This window comes from Rhinopithecus roxellana, chromosome 9 (genome assembly GCF_007565055.1).
Source record: "Rhinopithecus roxellana isolate Shanxi Qingling chromosome 9, ASM756505v1, whole genome shotgun sequence".
NCBI lineage: Eukaryota > Metazoa > Chordata > Mammalia > Primates > Cercopithecidae > Rhinopithecus > Rhinopithecus roxellana.
The window spans coordinates 102,930,534-102,950,241 of NC_044557.1; the positions used below are offsets into that span (position 1 = coordinate 102,930,534).

The window sequence follows — 19,708 nt, forward strand, 5'->3', positions numbered from 1 at the left end:
CTTACAGAAGCACTTTTTGCAAACACGTAACACTGCAGTGATTTCAACAGGACTTCCTCAGTCTGTACAGGCAGAATCCCATCACCATAAACCCAAATGTGTCTCCTACAAGAAAAAGGGGTGACCTAAAGAAGTAGTTCTCCCAAAACATCTTCCAGCCTGAAACCCTCTGGGGCACTTTGCTAAGAGTGGAGCCTCTGTGCTTCCCACATCAGTAAGATTGTGACATCTGTAAGACTCAGTGCATGTTAAAGCTGCTGCATACAGAGCAGACAAGGCAAGGGACCTGAACCAGGAATCTCCTCTTTATCCCTGAGTGGTTGCACTGGGTATTTTCCATTTTCCTTTCCAGACCCAACACTTTGCCCTTCTCTGCCTCGGTCTGTGCCCTGGGAGGCTGACCCATATGGGCTGCATCAATGGGCTCCTTTGACCTCTAGCTTCTGGTTGGGCTTTGCCAGTGAAGGCACTGGCAAGAAATCGACGGGCAGAAGGAGAGTGAGTTCAGAATACTGATATCCCTTTTGGCTGCATCCTTCTACCAAAGGCCACAGCTCCTATCTGGAGGCCCTCCCCTATATCATAGCCCTTCTCTCCAGGGCCCTGTAATTGCTCCCTCTGTCTCCCCCTTTAGGCCTAGGGATAGCGGTGTCCCTCCCCACGGCTGTCCCCAGGGTGCCCCCAATCCTTTGTTCATTTCCCTTGCCCTGCCCATTCCACTGCAAACTGTCTTTTCATCAAACTATCCTCAATCCCCGCCATCTGCAAGTGCCATGTATTTCCTAGAAGGACCCCGATTTGATATCCCAGCTAGGTGACCTAAAGCAAATTTCTCACCTTCTGGGAACCTTAGTCTTACAACTGAGAATGAGGATAACTATACTTATGTCTCAAGGTCATTATGGGATGACATCTATGGAATCCAGCACATTGCGTGACACACAGCAGACACTGCCTGTAGCCATATCTCCTGCACTAGACTGGTCTGATCTCTCAGACCACAGATGTCACTTTATTCATCTGTGAATCAGCAGCACCTAACACTGAGTGTGGTACACTCCATGTGCTCAATAAATGTGATTTTATATATTGTCCTTCTCTTTTTGGCCCTTCTTCCTTCCCTTTGGTCCTGGAAAATAGGTAAGAAAAATAAAGCAGCACTTGACATTGATCCCTAATGTCTACCAATGCCAGAAGCTGATTCTTCATGTTGTATCTTATATTTTTGTTATGTTGTAAAAGGAAACTGATTTGGTCACATATAGTCCATGTGCTTTCTCTAGAAGGAACCCAGCCAGGAAGGGATGCTATTTAAACATGACGGTCCTGTCCCAATATTTGGAGACTTTGTACTTCAAGACAATACTCTGGATCCATTGGTTTCCCCTTGCTTAGGGACTTCTAATACAGCTTCAGTCATTTCAACTGTTTAAAGCACAAGAAAGTGGAGTGTCCCTCCCACAGGGATGGGCACACACTGGTTTCAACATGCCTCCAGTGCTCTAGGGTTGAACACCACGGGAGATGCTCACGTCACTCGCATAGGGCTCTCTGCTTCTTTTTTTTTTTTTTTTTTTTTTTTTTTTTTTTTTTTTTTTTTTTTTTTGAGGCGGAGTCTCGCTCTGTCGCCCAGGCTGGAGTGCAGTGGCGCGATCTCGGCTCACTGCAAGCTCCGCCTCCCGAGTTCACGCCATTCTCCTGCCTCAGCCTCCCGAGTAGCTGGGACTACAGGCGCCCGCCACCGCGCCCAGCTAATTTTTTTGTATTTTTAGTAGAGACGGGGTTTCACCATGGTCTCGATCTCCTGACCTTGTGATCCACCCGTCTCGGCCTCCCAAAGTGCTGGGATTACAGGCGTGAGCCACCGCGCCCGGCCGGGCTCTCTGCTTCTATTCTAGCTGAAGACTTCATATGGCAGAGGAAGATCTTCACAGCAGGTCCTAACTTGTCTTCCATTCATTCTCCATATCTCCTTCCATGCAGCCTCTGCCCCAGCCAAACTGAATTCACCACCTTTTCCAAAACACCGCAGATACTCTCACTCTTACATGGCTTTGCCCTCTCCCTGGAGTGTCATCCTCCTTGTCATTTGTCCAGTGAAACTGCGCTCCTCTTTAATTTTTATTTTTTTCAATTTTTTTTTCCTCGAGACAGAGTCTCACTCTCTCACCCAGGCTGGAGTACAGTGGCACGAGCTCGGCTCACTGCAACCTCCACCTTCCAGGCTCTAGCAATCCTCCCACCTCAGCCTCCCAGCCAGCTGAGATTACAGGCACATACCAACACGTCCAGCTAATTTTTGTATTTTTTGTAAAGACGGAGTTTCACATGTTGCCCAGGCTGGTCTTGAACTCGTGAGCTCAAGTAATCCATCCATCTTGGCCTCTCAAAGTGCTGGGATTACAGGCATGAGCCACCACGCCAGCCCCAGGCTCTTCTTTTAAATGTCACCTCTTCTATGGGACCCTCCATGATTTCCCCATAACAGAATAAGTTCTTCCCTTCTCTGCACTCCCTTATTTGTACATGTATACCATGCATTACATTTTATTGGAATGGGTCTGTCTCCCCAATAATCATAATCTCTAGCATTTATTAATCATCTACTATGTGCCTACTGCTTCATTTAATTCTCATCTCATTTCATTCTCACAACTCTGTAAAGGAGATCCCTAGACCACAAATGCCATGACTGCAGAGACAATCTGGTAAGTGGGATTTATATTTGTTTGGGGTAGGTTTTGTGTTGTTTTCTTGCTTTTTTCTTTTCTTTTCTTCTTGTTTTGGAGGCTGTTTTGTTTTGTTTTGTTTTGTTTTGTTTTGGGGGATTTTTCCCCTCAGTCTTCTACCTCCACTGCATGCATTGGCACATAGCAAGAATGCAGTAACTGTTGAATGAATGAAAGTCAGTATTATTTTTACACATGGAAACACTCTAGGCCGGGCATTGTGGCTCACACCTGTAATCCCAGCACTTTGGGAGATTGAGATGGGTAGATCACTTTGAGCTCAGGAGTTGGAGACCAGCCTAGGCAATACGGTGAAACCCCATCTCTACTGAAAATACAAAAATTAGCTTGGTGTGGTGGCACACACCTGTAGTCCCAGCTACTCAGGAGGCTGAGGCTGGAGAATCACTTGAACCCCAGAGGCAAAAGTTGCAGTGAGCCTAGATCAAACCATTGTACACCAGCCTGGGTGACAGAGTGAGATCCTGTCTCAAAAAAAAAAAAAAAAAGGTTGGGCACGGTGGCTCACGCCTGTAATCCCAGCACTTTGGGAGGCCAAGGCAGGCGAATCACTTGAGGTCAGGAGTTTGAGACCAGCCTGGCCAACATGATGAAACCCCATCTCTACTAAAAATACAAAAAATTAGCTGGACTTGGTGGTGGGCACCTGTAATCCCGGCTACTCGGGAGGCTGAGGCAGGAGAATCGCTTGAACCCCGGAGATGGAGGTTGCAGTGAGCCAAGATAGCGCCACTGCACTCCAGCCTGGGTGACAGAGCGAGACTCCATCTCAAAAAACATAACAAAACAAATACAAAAACAAAAAAAGCAAAAAAAAGACACTTTAAAGCACAGACTTGAATGAATTTGCCCATGGCCTCTCACACTATGCCCAACTTATTCCCGGTGGGCAAAAGCCACAGCTCACTTATCTTTATTTCACCAGTGGCAGGGCCTTGGCGTGGCACTCAGAAACTACCAAAAAAAGGCATGGAGAAGGAATAAATGAATGTCTGGTTTCTGCAAATCCCAAAGGATTTTCATTTGATGATAGCCAATAGAAAAGGTGAAGTAATAGCCAAGTTCTACCACATGTCTGTAGAAGTCAATTTTCTCATTTATGACATAGACATTTTTGTGATAAGTCTGCGAGGAGGAAAGTACATTTGCCTAAGTTTCTTAGATAAAATCAACTTTTAAAGTAGCCTCCTCCCCTTATTTTATATGACTTCTGGCATGACGTCTTGGAAGTCTGCATATAAATCAGATGTTTGTAGAGCCAATTGACTTAAATATCACAGAGATTCGCATTTTCAAAAAACACCATACATATCTTCCGGGAAAATGAAGACTGCTTCATTAAAATGAAATCCGCTCCCAATTTGCATCACCCAGGGGCCCAGCGGGTTACAAAACTCTGTTCAAATGCTTTGACTTAAGAGATTTTTAATAAAGGGACCAGTTACAGAGGTGCAGATGATAGGGTTCATGGAAACTACGAGACTAGCATCTGTGGGAAGCTGTTGCTACCTCTGGGTCTTAAGGGACAAGGGGAAAGTGCTTTCACAGAATCCAGTGACAGCTGAAATCAGGGCAGAGGGGTGGCCTGGCAGGAACTGAGGTCACAGAAGAACTAAGGCTTAGGTGCTGAAGCCTAAGTTCTTCTCATCTTCTGCTGAGGACCTTCAGCGACCAACAGCAACTGGAAACCAGACGGCAAGAGAACCCAGGTGAGGTGGTTTGGAGGGCTCAGCCTCCTTAGGCCTAAAGAAGAATAGAGAATGGATTGGAGAGAAGTGAAGGGGAGAGATGCAGAGAATAACCTGCATGGTCCACCCCTTTTGTATCCACTCAGCATCTATCTTGCCTCTCACTCGGGTGAAGAAACTCTCATCCTCAACATTTTCGAGACGGAGTTTTATACACTGTCACGTCATGGTAAGAGATGTCAATACAGTCATACTCTCACCTGGAACCTAAATTGTAGTGTGCCTTTCACACAACGGAGCAGAAAGGTGAGAGGGAAAAGAAAATTATAATCCATTAGATAAGACAAGCATAACAGTTACATTCCACACCTCAGTAACTGGTCATGTAATGGAAATCAACAGCCATAGCTTCCTCCTTCCCACCTCTCCTTACCCTCAGCATCTCAGATGGGTGGAGTTTTTACCTGATAGAATGACTCAACCCTTTATTTCCCAGGATCTAAGCCCTAGTGATCCTGTATTACTGAATTACCACAGTTTGCCATCAACCATTATGATTGCACATAGGAGTGCTAAGAAGTGACCCACTGAGTCTTCTAGGCTCCTAGACATGGTTTTTCTTGCCATCGTTAGATAGCAGTGGCCTAATTTCCCTTGATTAAGATCAGTCACTCCAGTCACTACAGTAACCTTCTTGTCTGTCCGTTGATTCAGTAGCATGAGGATCTTAAAATGCCTAGGGAACAGTTTTAGCTTCAGATTTAACAGAAGCATGTCTGTTTCCTCAGTGGAAATCAGAATCTGCAAATGCACCAACCCAGGGTTTCAGGGATGAAAACCCAAAAGGCTACATCTAAGTTACTATGTGTAATAGTCTCAAACGAGATTGGGCTACACCCATTCCTTCCACCCTTGGTTCCAAGACCACGTATTCTGGACATAGGGGAAACAACACCATATCGACCTCCTTCTATAGGGCAGTATCCCTACATTTTAACAATGTTATTTCTTAGCTGGTCTTTAGAAGGTCATTCTGCAGTTCTACAAAGCCTCTGGGTGATGAGTTACACATAAGATCAGTTCATTTCACCAATAAGAGCGCAGGCCTGTACTTCTTTTGCTGTAATGTGACTTTCTTGGTTATTTAGAGGTGATATTGTATGAGTTATCAAGACAGTCAAAACTCCTCAGACTACACAATGGCAGCTATGAAAAACCAGTCAGCTATGTCTTCAGTCCCGATTCTCATTTACATGGAAGAAGAATGTTCTTCTAAATTCTAAAGTCTCTCTCTCTGTGCTTTTCTCTCCTGTTGACCTCATGAAATCTTTGAGAGGCAGATGGTAGGACAGGAAGAACACAAACTTTAGAGTCAAAAGTCCTGGATTCAAATCCCAGTTCTACCACTTTGTGAACTGTATGATTCTGAGCAAGTCACCTACTTAGTTTCCTCGTGAATACAACAGAAATGTTATACCTCCTTTGTAGGGTTTTGAGATAAATTAAATAAACCAATGTAAGGCCAGCCATGATGGCTCACACCTGTAATCCCAGCACTTTGGGAGGCCAAGGAGGGGAGGATCATTTGAGTCCAGGAGTTCAAGATCAGCCTGAGGAACATAACAAGACTCTGTCCCTACAAAAAATATAAAAAGTTAGCTGGGTGTGGTGGCACATGCCTGTAGTCCTGGCTACTCAGGAGGCTGAAGCAGGCAGATCCTTTGAGCTGAGGAATTCAAGGCAGGAGTGAGCTATGATTGCACCACTGTGCTCCAACCTGGACGGCAGAGCGAGACCCCGTCTCAAAAATAAAATAAATACACAAACCAATGCAGATGAAAGTCATTCACACGATAGGCACTCAATAAATGTTACTCTCTTCCTCCTGCCTTCAAACTAAATTTCATGTCTGAAGCATGAATTTTAGAAATCGTTTGCAACAAAACACGTGCCTTGGGTACATTTATAAAATCTCACCAAATGCACTTTCTCTGGGCTCGCCCTTGCTGCGGTGATGATACTCTTGCCGTGGTTTTTTTATAAGCAAAATCTACAGCTCTAAGCTTTTCAATGCCTCATCTTTGACTGTCACAGAGGGATAATTCAACATTCTTTTCTGTCTCAATATTTCTAAATCTGCCAGTTTTGTGCAACACAAAATCCTTTCTCTGGGCTTGAGTCCAGTTTTCTCAGCAGATGATTTCTTTTGGTAAGTCCTAATACAAATCATTCTTTCTGGTCTAATTCAACCCTTGGCCCCAGTACACACATAAGCACGTAAGACTGGAGGGGCTCTGGGGAGTAACGGGTGAAGGAGAGGGTGAGAGGAATGAAGTGACCCTGTCCCTGGATACCTCTCCTGCATGGAAGGTCTACACTGACAGGACCAGTTTGCAAGCAACAGAAATCAACCCTGGCTCAGGCAAAGATTTTATTAAAAGACTATTTGGGTGCATAGTATCAGCAAGAGGCTGAAGACACAGACTTGAGAAATGCAGGAACTGAGAAAGCTCTGGAGGACCAGGCAGCAAGAACCATAGCAATCTGACCACAGGAACCATTTGTGGTCAGCACCCCTCACCGATGCTGGCAGGAATGCCCTCCCAACAGAGAACCACCAACCCCCTTCTTTCACTCCCCCAGAAGAATGTGTCATTTGCCAAACCTTTTAGTCACATCCTGACCCTGGCTGGACCACAGCAGAGAGTGAAAAGATCAGATCTATGTAGGTCCTATTTTTGGAAGTGAGTGTGACCTCCCACCAACACTGCACGCAGTGAAGCACCCTCTAAAAATCAGGGGGCTAGCAGAAAATGGGTCCTAACCAGATGGCAAAAAAAAATAAATATAAGATAATTTTTACCATGAGTTCATTGACTTATTGATTTCAGGTCATTTCATTATTTGTTTGTTTGGTTAAAATAAAGTTTATTATAACCACTTTATAAAGAGAACTAGCATGATATATATATATATATTCATAACATTTTTAAAGCATTTGAAAATGGAACATGTACAGGAATGCCGTAACCACTGGCAGAGAAAGACCATCTTATTCAAGATGGATCGATAGGTGAAGGTAACAAGAACAGATCCCTTCTGAATGTTGTTCCAAATACAGTTCCTGCCTCTTCCTCTGGGCAGGCCTGGGCAATTAGGAAGAAGTCCTGCCAGCAACACAGGCAGTTTCCCCAGGGGCACAGGAAGCACAGAATTTGTTCTGTTCTTGGCCCGAAAGCCAGAGAAAGTGAAGCCTCTCTCAGAACAATGAGACTGCAGTCCTCAGGCTTCCACTCAACCATTTATTTCTTCTTTTACCTAAACCAGAATCTTGAAAGGCCCTGCTTGGCGCTTCCCTTTCCTCATCCCTTGCAAGGAGGCAGTCAGGGTGTCCTACAGTGTTTGCATCTTAGGTATGGCGTAAGTCTGTCCCGGCTCTCTGTGGCACTCCCAGTTCTGCTGCTCATCAACTGCTGCTTGGAAATAACCACATCCTCCTAACTGGTCTCTTGCCCTCTGTCATGTACTTCTTCTATCCATCTCTCTACTCTGCAAGAGAATCTCCCACAGCGCTATCTGCCCATTGGTGGTCTCCTGCTTACAGCTCTTCCATGGCTCCCATCATTTCAGATAAAGCCTGGGCTTTCCAGTGAGGCACACGGAGGCCTCTGCAAATCTCACCGTTGCCTATTTCCCCATCACCAACTATCCTCATGCCCTGCTCCACATGCTATTCTTCACCATGTCCTATGCTGCTCCTCTCCTCTCTGCCATTGTTCCTACTGTCTCCTCTCCCCGGAATGCCCACCCACTCCCATCCTTACCTCCATTTGCTTGATTAGTTCCTACCCGTCTTTTAAGACCTAGCTCAAGACCAACTCCATGAAGCTTCCTCTGACTATTCCAGGCTGATTAGGTGCTTTATTCTCCTAAGTGTTCTAATAGTACCCTGTATCTATCTCTCTGTCTCTTTCTCTCTCTCTCTCTCCCCGCCCCCCATCCCTCCCTACCTCCCTCTCTTCTCCACCCCACTCACTGCACATAGGCTCAGCTTTAGATATACATATTAATGTCTCTCTCTCTCTCTCTCCTTACAGCCTGTACACTCGCTAAGGGTAAGTGTTCGTCTTTGTGTTCTCAAAGCTGCTTTAGAAGAGCACCAGGATCATAGCAAGGGCACGATGCATCTCTGTTGAGACAATGAATGAGTAATAATTTGTAATAAATTTTACCACCCCAAAAATGCTCTAAAACAGAACTAAAGATAAGCATTCCTATTGCTTAGCTGATACAGCAGGGGGAAAAAAATCTAAGACATGCACCATCTCTTCAAAATATACACAGTTTCAAGACATTTAGCAAAGGTTTTATGGCATACCATTTTTAGCAAAGCAGATGCTTAAAAGACTAAATTATTTCTTAAATTACTATCAACCATGGTTGAAAATATTATGTCCCTTAAGGGACTGAACTTCTCAGGCTGTAGTTGGAATGAAAGAGAAGATGAACATTCTGTACTTCTTTTTAAATCACTTTCTTCTTCCTGAAATGAATGCACTATTTAAAAGAAATCAAGGATCCATTTGCTTTTTATTCTTATTGAATCGCCTGAGAGAAGCAGTAAGGCAGCTTGCAGTGGATGGGCCACGGTTGACACACACTGAGATCTCCTATGTGCCAGGAATCAGGTATTTTTTTTTTTCATAAAATAACTTCTATGCAGGATTAGTAGATCTGTTTACATACAAAAAACAGAAAGGACCTCATTACAGTCAGATTTCACATAAATTACACATTGACTTTTAAAAACTACTATTCAATTTCATTTAAAGTCCCCTTTAAGGACAGCATTAGGAGAAATACCTAATGTAGATGACAAGATGATGGGTGCAGCAAACTACCATGGTACGTATATACCTATGTAACAAATCTGCATGTTCTGCACATGTATCCCAGAACTGAAAAGTATAATAATAAAATAATAATAAAGTCTCTTTTAAAAATTTCATTTTTGCTGGGTACCGTGGTTCATGTCTGTAGTCCCAGCACTTTGGGAGGCCTAGGCGGGCGGATCACAAGGTCAGGAGTTCGAGACCAGCCTGGCCAACATGGTGAAACCCTGTCTCTATGAAAGATACAAAAAGTTGGCTGGGCATGGTAGCTTACACCTGTAATCCCAGCACTTTAGGAGGCTGAGGGGGGCGGATCATGAGGTCAGGAGATCGAGACCATCCTGGCTAACATGGTGAAACCCTGTCTCTATTAAAAATACAAAAACTTAGCCAGGCGTGGTGGCAGACTCCTATAGTCCCAGCTATTCGGGAGTCTGAGGCAGGAGAATGGCATGAACCCGGGAGGCGGAGCTTGCAGTGAGCCGAGTTCGTGCCACTGCACTCCAGCCTGGGAGACGGAGCGAGACTCCATCTCAAAAAAAAAGCAGATACAAAAAATTAGCCGGGCGTGGTGGCACACACCTGTAATCCCAGCTACTTGGGAGGCTGAGGCAGGAGAATCCCTTGAACCTGGGAGGTGGAGGTTGCAGTGAGCCGAGATCATGCCATTGCACTCCAGCCTGGACAACAGGGCAAGACTCGGTCCCAAAAAAAAAAAAAAAAAAAAAAAAGTCATTTTGAGGCCAGGCACAGTGGCTCATGCCTGTAATCTCAGCACTTTGGAAGGCTGAGGCAGGCGGATCACTTGGGGTCAGGAGTTCAAAACCAGTCTGGCCAACATGGTGAAACCCCATCTCTACTAAAAATAACAAAAATTTGCTGGGCATGGTGATGCACACCTATAATCCCAGCTACTCAGGAGGCTGAGGCAGGAGAATCACTTGGACCCAGGAGGTGGAGGTTGCAGTGAGCCAAGACCACATCACTGCACTGCAGCGTGGGAAACAGAGCGAGACTCTGTCTCAAAAAAAAAAAAAAAAAAAATCATTTTCAAGGCACAGTGCATGAAATAAACCAAGGACTGAAGCACTTGAGATGAGTGGGTGTTGAGCACCTCATCTAAACAGTTATAGGTTGCTCTAGAACTGGGAGTATCACTTGGGAAAAACTGGAGAGGTGAAAAGTTTGCAGACTACAACTGCAGACTTTTGCTTTCTGTGAAAAAATGACAGACACAACAGACAAAAATACACAAACCACCCCAGGAAAAGGACAGGAGGAATTGTGTTTTTCTATTTCCTAATGAAAAATTGTCATCGCTGTTAATGATCATCCTTCAGTCAATAATGTCAAAGATCATACAACATGGCTGTGCATGGTGGCTTACACCTGTAATCCCAGCACTTTGGGAGGCACAGGTGGGCAGATCACTTGAGCTGAAGAGTTTGAGACCAGCCTGGGCAACATGGCAAAACCCTGTCTCTATGAAAAAAAAAAACAGAAAAAAATAGCCGGACATGGTGGTGCACACCTGTAGTCACAGCTACTTGGGAAACTGAGGTGGGAAGATCACTTGAGCCTGGGAGGCAGAAGTCGCAGTGAGCCAAGATAACACCACTGCACTCTAGCATGGGTGACAGAGCAAGACTCTGTCTCAAAAAAAAAAAAAAAAAAAGAACCATACAACCACAACCATCTTTATAATGTGTGTGTGTATAAACGTGAAAACAGAACACCAAACAGGTTACATGACTTCTCCAGAATCCAACAGATCAAGAGCTGACTCACACAAGGAAACACACTTAAATGACTCAGAAAATGCTTCTCCAATCACTAGATTCGACCAGTCAAAACATGCAGTGGTGACAAAAATGTGTCCAAGAATAACCAGCAGCAGATCTGCATTTATTCTGGTGGTCAGGGAAGGGCTTCCAGGGTGCCTGATTTTCAAATCTGTTGTTTCTCTAGGATTCTGGTTGACTTTGAAGAGTAATCGCTTTCAGGGCTTAAGTACCTGTTATTGTTTTTCTTGTATTCTTTGGACAAAACTCATTAGATGAGAAGTCCTGAAAAAATTCAGTTACTGGGATGTGTAAATCAGATGATTTGAATTTTACTTCAAAATTACATTTCTCAGGGACATTGGTCAGAATAGTAGGTGTAATGGAATATTCTGTCCCTGTTGGTTTGGTCTCATGGTATCCAATTCTGCTACTACCAGCTAGCTCTGTGTACTTCAGTGAGTCTCTCTTCTGTGAGCCTTAGCTTTCTCATGGGTAAAAGAGGACTGGACTAGGTCACCTCTAACATCTATTCTGGGTTTTTTTATTTTGTTTTTGTTTTTAAGACAGAGTCTCGCTTATGTGACCCAGGTTGGTCCCAAACTCCTGGTTGGTCAAGCAGTCTTCCTGCCTCAGCCTCTCAAGTCGCTGAGATTACAGGCATGAGCCACCACACCCAGCTCCTGTTATGATTTTTAAGCAGACCTATGAGTAAGTTAACACAGCTGAGCCTCAGTCTCTTCATCTGTAAAATGGGAATAAAAAGGTCTACCTTGCAAAGTTATATGAACACTGTTGATATAAGTAAACCACCAGACACATATCTAGACAAATTTCAGTCCAAGCTATTTTTGCATATGAGAAATCTCAGAACTAAAATTTGACACTCACTCATCCAAGACACCATTTGAAGGATTATTGATAGGCTGGTTTTAGCCAATTTCAGGCACTAATATTGTATTGAAAGCTCTGCATCCATAACAAATTTAACATACAAAATTGACGGTCACAAATTTAACATCCTCACTTTAAAATCTTTTTTTTAAAGATACACTAGAAATTTGACCTATTGATGTAAATGTTGTGGTTTCATTCACTTCCTTATATTACACAAAATTTAGCAGGCTTGTCTTCAAATCCTTTTTGCTACTTATTAAGAGAAAAAGAAAAGAATTTTCATTAAAACTGAGCAATTGGCCTACAAAGAGGGGAGGAGGATTACAAAATCCCCTTGACTCTCTCTCAGAAACAGAACCAGGCCCACATTTGAGGAATGCCAAATGATTCTCATTAAAGTAATGAGCATACTTTCAGTGACATGTGTCTGACCGCCTTTAATTTAGTTGGCAGGACTTGTGGCAGCCAGAAACCCAAAAATAACACTCAGCTGGCAATTCCTGCCCACACACCTAACAGACGTATTTCACACTGTTTCAGAGATGCCCCACCCTAGACATATGGGGCGTAAGGTCATATGCAAATTGTTGTGACATTAAACATACATTCCTTGTGACCATACTAACAGGTTGAATTTAATACATTGAATTCCCCTAGTTCCTCCTTTATAAAATTCCCTCTAACTTGAACAGATTTAGTTGCTTTCTGCTCCTGCCCTACCCAACAAGCTAAAGTTATTTTTAACTTACAACTACTACTGATAAGTACTTTTCACCAAAAAAAAAAAAAAAAAAAAAACCCTTTCAGAAAGAGAAACTATGAAAAAACAAAGTATCATTGCACTTCAGTGAGAAGTAGTCAGTCCCTCAGCCAAAGCTATAAACCAATGTCATTTTGGTTTAGAAGCAATAAAATACTTTATGTTTATGATTTTTTTCAGTCCTTTCTATAATTTCTGTAAACAGTCTTATGAGGAAGTGGACAGGTAAATTTGTGTTGTGTGTACCTTTGAAAATATAGTCTTCCAGCCGGGTATGGTGGCTCACTCCTGTAATCCCAGCACTTTGGGAGGCCGAGGCGGGTGGATCATGAGGTCAGGCGTTCAAGACCAGCCTGGCCAAGATGGTGAAACCCCATCTCTACTAAAAATACAAAAAAAGGCCAAGCACGGTGGCTCACGCCTGTAATCTCAGCACTTTGGGAGGCCAAGGTGGGCGGATCACCTGAGGTCAGAAGTTCGAGACCAGCCTGGCCAACATGGTGAAACCCTGTCTCCACTAAAAAATTACAAAAATTAGCCGGGCGTGGTGGCAGGCACCTATAATCCCAGTTACTCAGGAGGCTGCGGCAGGAGAATCTCTTGAACCCGGGAGGCGGATGTTGCAGTGAGCCGAGATCACGCCATCGAACTCCAGCCTAGGGGACAAGAACGAGACTTCATCTCAAAAAAAAAAAAATTAGATGGATGTGGTGGTGGGCACCTGTAATCCCAGCTGCTCAGGAGGCTGAGGCAGAGAATTGCTCGAACCTGGGAGGCGGAGGTTGCAGTGAGCCGAGATCGTGCCACTACACTCCAGCCTGGGTGACAGAGCGAGACTCCATCTCAAAAAAAAAAAAAAAAAAAAGAAAGAAAGGAAAGAAAAGAAAAGAAAGAAAATAAAAGAAAAAAAGAAAAAGAAAATGTAGTCTTCCACATTTTCTACCAAATAAGGCCCATTTCCATAGTTCAAGTGTAATAAATAGTAACTAATAAGATTCAAGGAATTATTTCATTATACTTGTACTCCATTAGACACATTTGTCCCACATCTGGAAATTTGCTGAGTGAGCTATGCTCCATGCCCTTAAAAACTTACAGTTTGATGGGGAAGGTGGACATGACTTAATTGAGTAAAAGATGGAGGTACAAACTTTGCATAAAGATAATGACAGTAAAGAGCCATTAGCGTTGGTACTGTTAGAAGTTCTTCATACATATTACCTCAATAAATCCTCAAAACACCCTTTGAGGTAGGTACTATCATTATTCCCATTTTACAAATGAAGGAAGTATGGTACAGAGATGTTAAGTAACTTGCTCAAGATCACACAGCTTTTTAAATGGGGACTATGATTTGGACCCAGTGAGTCTGGCTCTACTCAGGGTTAGAGGTAAGCCTGGGTACCCGCTGGAGTCCCACCACTTTTGCTAGGTGATCTCATGCAGGCTATTTAACTTTTCTGAGCTGAAGTTTCCTTATCTATAAAACTGGACTAGCAATTTCTAGCTCACAGGTTTATGAGGAGTATGAAACAGGATTGTGTTTGCAAAGTGACTGGCACACTGTCCTCAGCATGGCAGGCATCTATCATCAGTGGAATAGAACATTAATTTTTTTTTTTCTAAGATGCCACCTTTTGACTACCTTCCCCATCTGCCTCACTAACCCGTAAAGCATCACTATTGGAGAATGCAGCTATACGAGGCAGGACTGGGGACTGCCAACCCTCCCTTTGCCCCACCCTGCTATGTCCCTAGAAGTAATAAAATATCAATAGGTAAAGACATGGGCGTAACAGCCTTCCAGGTCAGCTCAACAACATTTGTTGATTTTTTTTTTTTTTTTTTTTTTTTTTTTTTGAGAAGGAGTCTCACTTTTGTCACCCAGGCTGTGCAATGGTGCAATCCTGGCTCACTGCAACCTCCACCTCCTGGGTTCAAGCGATTCTCCTGCCTCAGCCTCCTGAGTAGCTGGGATTACAGGCACCCACCAACACGCCTGGCTAATTTTTATATTTTTAGTAGAGATGGGGTTTCACCACATTGGCCAGGCTGGTCTTGAACTCCTGATCGGGGTGATGCGCCCTCCTTGGCCTCCCAAAGTGCTGGAGTTATAGGTGTGAGCCACTACGTCAGGTCCATTTGTTGATTTATTGATGTAAATGTACCATGTACTAAGAACCTTGTTAGACACTGTGGCACTAAACTCCTAAGACACAGTCCTGCCATCAAGGAGCTCACACTCCTAGAGGGGAGAAGGAAACACAAAAAATGAAATACCCAGCATGTAATCTGGGTAATGTGTTGTACAAAACTATGCAGGAGAGGCAGTAGCTAAGTGTCTAAGCAATGAAACACACAGCCATGGTACACACGTTGTGCACACTGCCAAACCATTATGCTGCATGGGGTCCTAACCAGTCTGTGCCGTGCCTTGTGAAATTCTCTGAGTATCCACCTGTCTCTATGTCTTCAACCTGAAGCTATAACACTGATATTTTGCCTTTGGTGATTCTCAAATGCTCAGCTATGATAGGGCTTACAATCACAGAGCCTTCACAAAGTCAAGCCAGCATCTGATGTGAAGGTAACTGTTCTGGACATAGCCTAGCAAGGTCTTTATCTTGAGGGGTCCAGCATTACAAAACTTCCCAGTAGAAACCATGTGTTTAAGTAAGTGTCAGCTGCCTGTACTCCTAATGCTTTGGGAGGCCAAGGCAGGAGGATCATTTGAGGCCAGAAGTTTGAGATGAGCTTGAGCAACATAGCAAGACCACATCTCTCAAAAAAAAATTTTCTTAATCAACCAGGCATGGTGTTGCACGCCTCTTGTCCTAGCTGCTCAGGAGGCTGAGGCAGGAGAATCACTTTAGCTTAAGAGTTCAAGGCTGCAGTGAGCCATGAATTGCACCAGTACACTCCAGCCTGGGTGATAGAGCAAGATCCTGGTTCAAAAATAAAAAAGAAAAGAAAAGAAGAAAAAAAAAAGACATGTCAAGTTAGATTTTTTATGGTGGGAAAAATCCAAAACAGTCAGTCATACTTCAGAAGAAGCCTGCATTAAGATATGATAGCAACACTTCTGGGTTTTTCGTTTTTTGTTTTTTGTTGAGGAACAGAAAGCTGAAGGACTAGAGACAAACACTGAGGCTTCCTAAGATTAGTTATTAGACAAAAAGACAAGGACAAAAATAATTGTAATTTCCTATTTGTGCTTGAATTTTAGAAGTTAAACAAACTTTCGCCAACTTTGAGCCAATCAATCCTTTATAGTAGTCAGCCATCGACACAATAATGCTGTGTAACAATAAATCACAAAAATCTCAGTGGCATTCAACAAGACACATTTATTTCTTGCTAACACATCTGTGGGGTCAACTGGAGTGTCTGCTCCATGTGTCACATCCTGGGACACATGAACATCACGCAAGCCACTCCAGGAGCAGCGGCTACTCAGGGTATGCTCTTTTCACGGAGCAGGTGAACACACAAAACATCAAGACCAACCAGGCAAGTACATACATCAGATCCTCTGCTCACATCACATCCATCAGCATCCCATTGGCTAAAGCCAGTCACATGGCCAAGCCCATTGTCAAGAATTAGAAAAATATACATCACCAAAAAGTGCAGGCTCAAGACGCTATTGGAAAGCAGGGAAGAATGGATACTAATAATTCAATCTACCACAGCTTTTAAACCATCCTGAAAGGTAGGCATTATTGGCTCCATTTTTTCATGACAGTTGAGTAAATGGGGCATTAAGAGTTTAAGTCATTCATCCAACGGAGGACAGGTAGTTAAGTATGCTGCTCCAGCAGAATTAGAATTCAAATCTTCTACCTTCTGGCCCTTTGTGGTTTCTATAGGTATGTAGCTAGCTTACTAACACATAACTAACACGCATCTTTAATAATCACATCCCAGCCGGGCATGGTGGTCAACATCTGTAATCCCAACACTTTGGGAGGCCAAGGAAGGAGGATCAGTTGAGCCCAGGAGTTCAAGACTAGCCTGGGCAAGATGGCAAAACCCCATCTCTACAAAAAATATAAAAAATTAGCCTGGTGCAGTGGTGAGTGCCTGTAGTCCCAGCTACTGGGGCTGAGGTGGGAGGATCGCTTGAGCTGGGGAGGCTGAGGCTACAGTGAGCCATGATCACTCACTCTAGCCTGGGTGACAGAATGAGACCCTGTCTCAAAAATAATCATAATCACATCCCTTAATTATGCAGATACCAATTCTCTCCAACAGAGACCAGACACAACATTGCCTCATTTGTTAGCACCATCACAGTGTTTAACATTTGTTTGGGACTTCTGTAATGTTTTTACAAGCTTTTTTTTTTTACTATTATTACACTAATAAATTATTTACGGTGGGAAATCTAAATCAGAAAGCTCTGGCTACTTGAAAACAAGTTTTATTAAAAACATCTTCCCAGTCCAACATGTAGCCTCATAGGGCACACACAGTTTCTTTGCCTGAGCCTTAAAAATTACACCGAGTCATTGGACGAGATGATATTGATGGCAGCAGAGAAAGGAGTATGGAAGAATCAAGTTTGAAGCTAACGCTTGAGCGTGGGATTTTTACTCTGCTGCTGCTGTCCTGTGCAAACTAATTGCCAAATAGACCAGGCTGTAAAACATCATAACTAGAGGTGATGAAGGGCAAGAAGCCACCCTCATGCCAGCAGCCTCCCATATCCATTCGCTTATTCACACAGTTGTTGAAGGCCTGCACCGGGCCTGGCAGGGTGCAGGGGCTGAAATGCCTCCAGAACAAGACAGACCAGCTCTCATGGAGTTCCCACTGCTGACAGGGGTAGATTGTTACAACAACAACAACATAAAGTAAACGCAAACAGGGTAGTTTCAGATTGTACTGTAGCATTGGCCCTGGGTACATCATTTAACCCCTGTCTTAGAGTGTTCGGGTAGGGTGGGGGCGCTGTTCCTTTTCTCCACTCCCACCCTGCGGGAACCAGATACCTCCCGGGGCTTCCTCTCCTTCCCCTCCTTTGCTACCCCAGGGGCAGGCCTCATGGAGGACTGGTTAGTGACAGCTAAGAGGTCCGGAGGGCTGGGAGGCTGTCCCTCCTCCCCGTTCCAACCCCCGCGCGCTAGGGCGGGGTTGGAACTGTGAGCGAGGTCAGTAGGCTGCGCCCCCTACTCTCCGCCGGGCTGCGTGGTGCCGGCCACAGCTGTGCGGACGGCCTCGGAGGCTGATCTGGCTGCGGAGGTCGATCCTGACAGTTCCGGGGCAGGAGGGGGGCTGGCCCTGCTCCCCATGCCCACCACGCAGGGACCCAGACGCCGCTCCGGCCGCTTCCCTGCACCTCGTTCAGCCCGGGAGCTGCAGGAGACCCGGGGACAAGCTTTCCGAGCGCCGGGCCTCGCTCTGGGACGACGGTGTCCTGGGGTAGGGGAGGGCGCGCGGAGGTGCCAGGGGCGGCGGGGGACCCGGCCTGGCAGCACCGCTTCAAGTTTCCACCGGCGCGGTTGTGCAACCCGGAGAGGAGCGTGAGCCGCAGGCGCCTCGGAAAACAAGCCGAGCCCATAAACAAAGCCACGTGGCCTCCGGGCCGGGGGGCCGGGCTAAGAGCAGGCGGCTCTTCCGGCAACAAAGAGCAGCGGCCGGCAGCGGGCATAAATACTGCGGCAGCGACTGCCGCGCAGCACTCCCGGAGCCTGCAGCGCCTGAGACCCTCCCTGAGCCCGCCGCCCCGCAGGGTGCCCCGCGCCGTTCCCGCCGCCCCCACGCCTGTTCCCGGCCGTCGTCCCCGTCGCGGGCCCCTGCACCCCGAGCATCCGCCCCGGGTGGCGCGTCCCCGAGGCCACCAGGCCGGCCCCTTCTCCCCATCCGTCCCGTCCGCTCGCGGTGCCATGCCATTCCTCGGGCAGGACTGGCGGTCCCCCGGGCAGAGCTGGGTGAAGACGGCCGACGGCTGGAAGCGCTTCCTGGATGAGAAGAGCGGCAGCTTCGTGAGCGACCTCAGCAGGTGAGGGGACCCGCCACCAACTTCCAGCCCCCGCGAAACTGACCCGGGCTGGTCTAGGGGGCGCAGGGACGGCGAATGAGGGGTAGGCAGGGCTGGAGCGGGCTGAGGAGGGAGACCCTGGCCCGGAGGGTGGGACTGCAGTGCCTGATTTCTGTAGAGGTCTCCGGACCATCGGAGACGGGAAATTCAGTTTCTCTTATTGTTCAAGGTCAGTGTCTCCAAGTGGACACGACTCCTTACAGAACACCTGGTCTCTCTGAGAGTCTGATGACATTCGCGGATCGTGTCACCAAACGCTCGCTCAAACTTAATGACACAGCTTTAGTGGTCCGTGCTTTAAGGACACTGGAGTCGCGCACTTTGCTCTTGTGGGGGCGCGGGTTGGTGGGCTGAGCCCCTTCACCGCGGGGTGGCCCGGCTCCCAGCGCCCAAGCACTGTGGAGGCGATGGGTGACGGGATCCGACGCAGGTCCCGCCTGGAGCGCTTCCAGGCCCTGCCCAGGCACGGTCAACCACAAGTGGCCGGGAGGATGAGCAACTAGGAAGGGACAGCCAGATGGTCCCTGGAGCAGCCGCTTACTGGGCGGACTTGGGAGCGGTGGAGGCTCGGCGCTGCAGAGGTGCCGAGGAGGGAAGTGGGCAGGGGATGAAACCCACAAGAGCTCTGCTTCTGGGAGGACAGGGCTCTTGCACCTGTTTCCTCGGTGGCCCTCTCAGTCGATCGACTTTATATAGAGAGTGCACTCCGTTTCCAGGGGTGCCTGTCTGCTGCGAAAAGCCTGCCTGGCCCCCGGTGAACCTCTGGATTCGAGGTCTCACCTGAGCCCTGTGGTCTGATGGGAAACCTGAGGGCCACTGCGCTCCCGGCTCAGCTTGGCGAACGACGCTAGCGCCCGGCTAGTAAGTCAGGTAGCCTGGAATTTCTCAGCCCCTGAC

The 19,708-nt window shown here is 46.0% G+C and overlaps 1 protein-coding gene across 1 annotated transcript in view; it reads left to right on the forward strand.

Moving 5' to 3' along the window:
• The first annotated feature begins 18,095 nt into the window (after positions 1–18,095).
• The window catches only part of FBXO32 (F-box protein 32), a 44,192-nt gene continuing 42,579 nt past the window's right edge, over positions 18,096–19,708 (forward strand). The window contains exon 1 of the mRNA XM_010363888.2: positions 18,096–18,772. Coding sequence (XP_010362190.1) covers positions 18,657–18,772 — 116 coding nt within the window. The 5' untranslated portion in view covers positions 18,096–18,656. The remainder of the gene's footprint in view (positions 18,773–19,708) is intronic.